The following is a 2254-nucleotide window of genomic DNA, read 5'->3' on the forward strand; positions in this document are numbered from 1 at the left end:
GGACATGAGCGATAGTTACGCTTAATGTCACGCCCGCGCATGACCAGAAAAATCTAAAAAAAAAAAAAAAAATCTTTACGGAGGTTTTCCTGTGAGAGAAATGTCTGACGAATCACGAGCAGTAGCTAAAACTTACGGTCTAGACTTATTTGCTACAAGTTGTCTCATCCCAATTTCGATTTCATGTTTACATTTAACACTGTAAATTAAATAATAGATTTTCTCGAATTTAGGTAGTCCTATTTTTTATGGTTACTTAGGTTTTGTTGGCGACTTTGTCATATCGTTATGAGTTGTACAATTATTTTGTTCATGAACGATCCTTCTTTGTAACGTCTTCCAAAGCGATTTTAGGTCCAAAAGGGGGACGTCGTTGGCTATCCTATAATTTAGCTCGTCTCGTCTGGAAATTGCTTTGCTTATATTTGTGCTTACTTTATTTGTTATATGATCCGATATATCAGTTGCAGGCGCCTTAACTCCTGGTACCAATCCTACCAGAACGTCTCTGAATTTATTTGGCGCAGCTAATGCATTTACCCACCCATTTAGGTATTTATAACAACGATCTTTTGGGAACTTCCTCGTGAAACCTAGATTGTCAGTTATAGCAATCAATCTTCCTTTCTTAACATTAAGAGGGAGTAATGATTCCTTATACAACTTGTACACGAGCAGATTCCCTAAATACGCATCCCTCACTTCTAACTATATGGCTGGGGCGATATCGGCTCTGATATAAAATTGATCTTATGGGCAAATGACTTTGGTATATCAATTCTGGGCAGTTAGGGCGGATATGTCATGTTTTATGACAGTTATGGCAAACTAAACTTCGCAGACCTATTACTACTGTTATCTACAGATTGAAAATTCTTCGTGATCTGAAGTTCTTATGAGCCGACCTAAATCAAGGGTACTTTCGAACACCCTCTCTTTCAAGAATACTCTCAGATCTGAAGGACAGTTGCTCAGCAGTTGATCTTTGATAAGGAGTTCACAGAGTTTACTGTAGTTTCCTTCTAAGCTACTCTATGACAACCAATTTTTTAGATACTGTTCCATTCTTGCAGTTAACTGTATATAGGTTTCATTATCCTTTACTTTACTCTCGCGAACCTTCCGCCCATAAGATTCAGCATCAACTGAATACGTTTTTAACAAGGCCTCTCTTAGGTAGATTTTTTCAAAGCTTTACCCGTCAGAACCACACTAAGATAAACGTAAAAATTTTTTTTTTTTCCATTCCCAGTACTGTAATTCGACTAATCTCTCGAATCACCTAAGGAAATCATCAATTTCATCTTAACTTTCAATAGGTTTACGTATCTTTAGTGCTGGAAATGCTAATTCTGTTCGAAACTCGGATTTTGATTGTCTATTCTTAACTCATGTGCTCTTTATTTGTCTGCCTTATTTGCCTCCACTTCAATTCTTTTTCATTCTCTCTCTCTCTGTCTCTCCTCTCTCAATCAAAGCGTTAATATCCGAAAAACTAAGGCCAGCTTCAATAGCATATTCGAATTAATCTCTTAAATTAATAGAAGCCATGATTAAAAGATTGAAGAAAACCAAAATCATTTCAAAGTAACCTCGGTTAAACTGATTAAATAATTAAGTTAGCTTGCTTACTTATGCTAGCATAACGATTGAAGCAAAATAATAAACAGTGCAAATATCTGTTCAAGTCAGATACCAAAACATCGCATTTTAAACGTGAAATTGCAGAAATATTACGCTTTAAATGAAAGTCACTGCCGACTGGTTCATCGAACACATCACAGTTCTTCATTAATGGATTAACTCAGACTGATTCCCGAGCTATGGAACCAACTTAATACCACAAAAATATTGACCGTGGCAATATTACAACAGGACTTCAGGGAAGGCCACTTTTATCCAACCTAACGCGGAACTCAAACTATCTAAACGCAAATTCAGATTAAATGAACATTTACTACACAAGAGCGTCCTACTTCTTCGAGTCAGTTACTCAGCAGGGCCACCCTACTTACTGCGCCAAGATGTCAGTGGCTTACTTAATCTGATATTCGTTTTCCTGGCGGTTCGTTATTTTGTATTCTGCGGGTTGAATGATTTTGCTCGAGGAATAAAAGGTAAACACTTTCATATATTCGCAAAATTATATTCAACAAATATAGAAATGGTATAGAAAATAAGCATATATCATGGAATACATGGTGGTTATAGATATGGTACAGCAAGCACCAGTATGGTACAGCATGCACAGGTA

At 36.6% G+C, this 2254-nt stretch overlaps 1 protein-coding gene across 1 annotated transcript in view; it reads right to left on the bottom strand.

Moving 5' to 3' along the window:
• LOC125036379 overlaps window positions 1-168 on the bottom strand; it is a 3646-nt gene extending 3478 nt beyond the window's left edge. The window contains exon 1 of the mRNA XM_047628970.1: window positions 137-168. Coding sequence (XP_047484926.1) covers window positions 137-168 — 32 coding nt within the window. The remainder of the gene's footprint in view (window positions 1-136) is intronic.
• Window positions 169-2254: the final 2086 nt, after the last annotated feature.

Source organism: Penaeus chinensis, chromosome 21, assembly GCF_019202785.1.
Source record: "Penaeus chinensis breed Huanghai No. 1 chromosome 21, ASM1920278v2, whole genome shotgun sequence".
Taxonomy (NCBI): domain Eukaryota; kingdom Metazoa; phylum Arthropoda; class Malacostraca; order Decapoda; family Penaeidae; genus Penaeus; species Penaeus chinensis.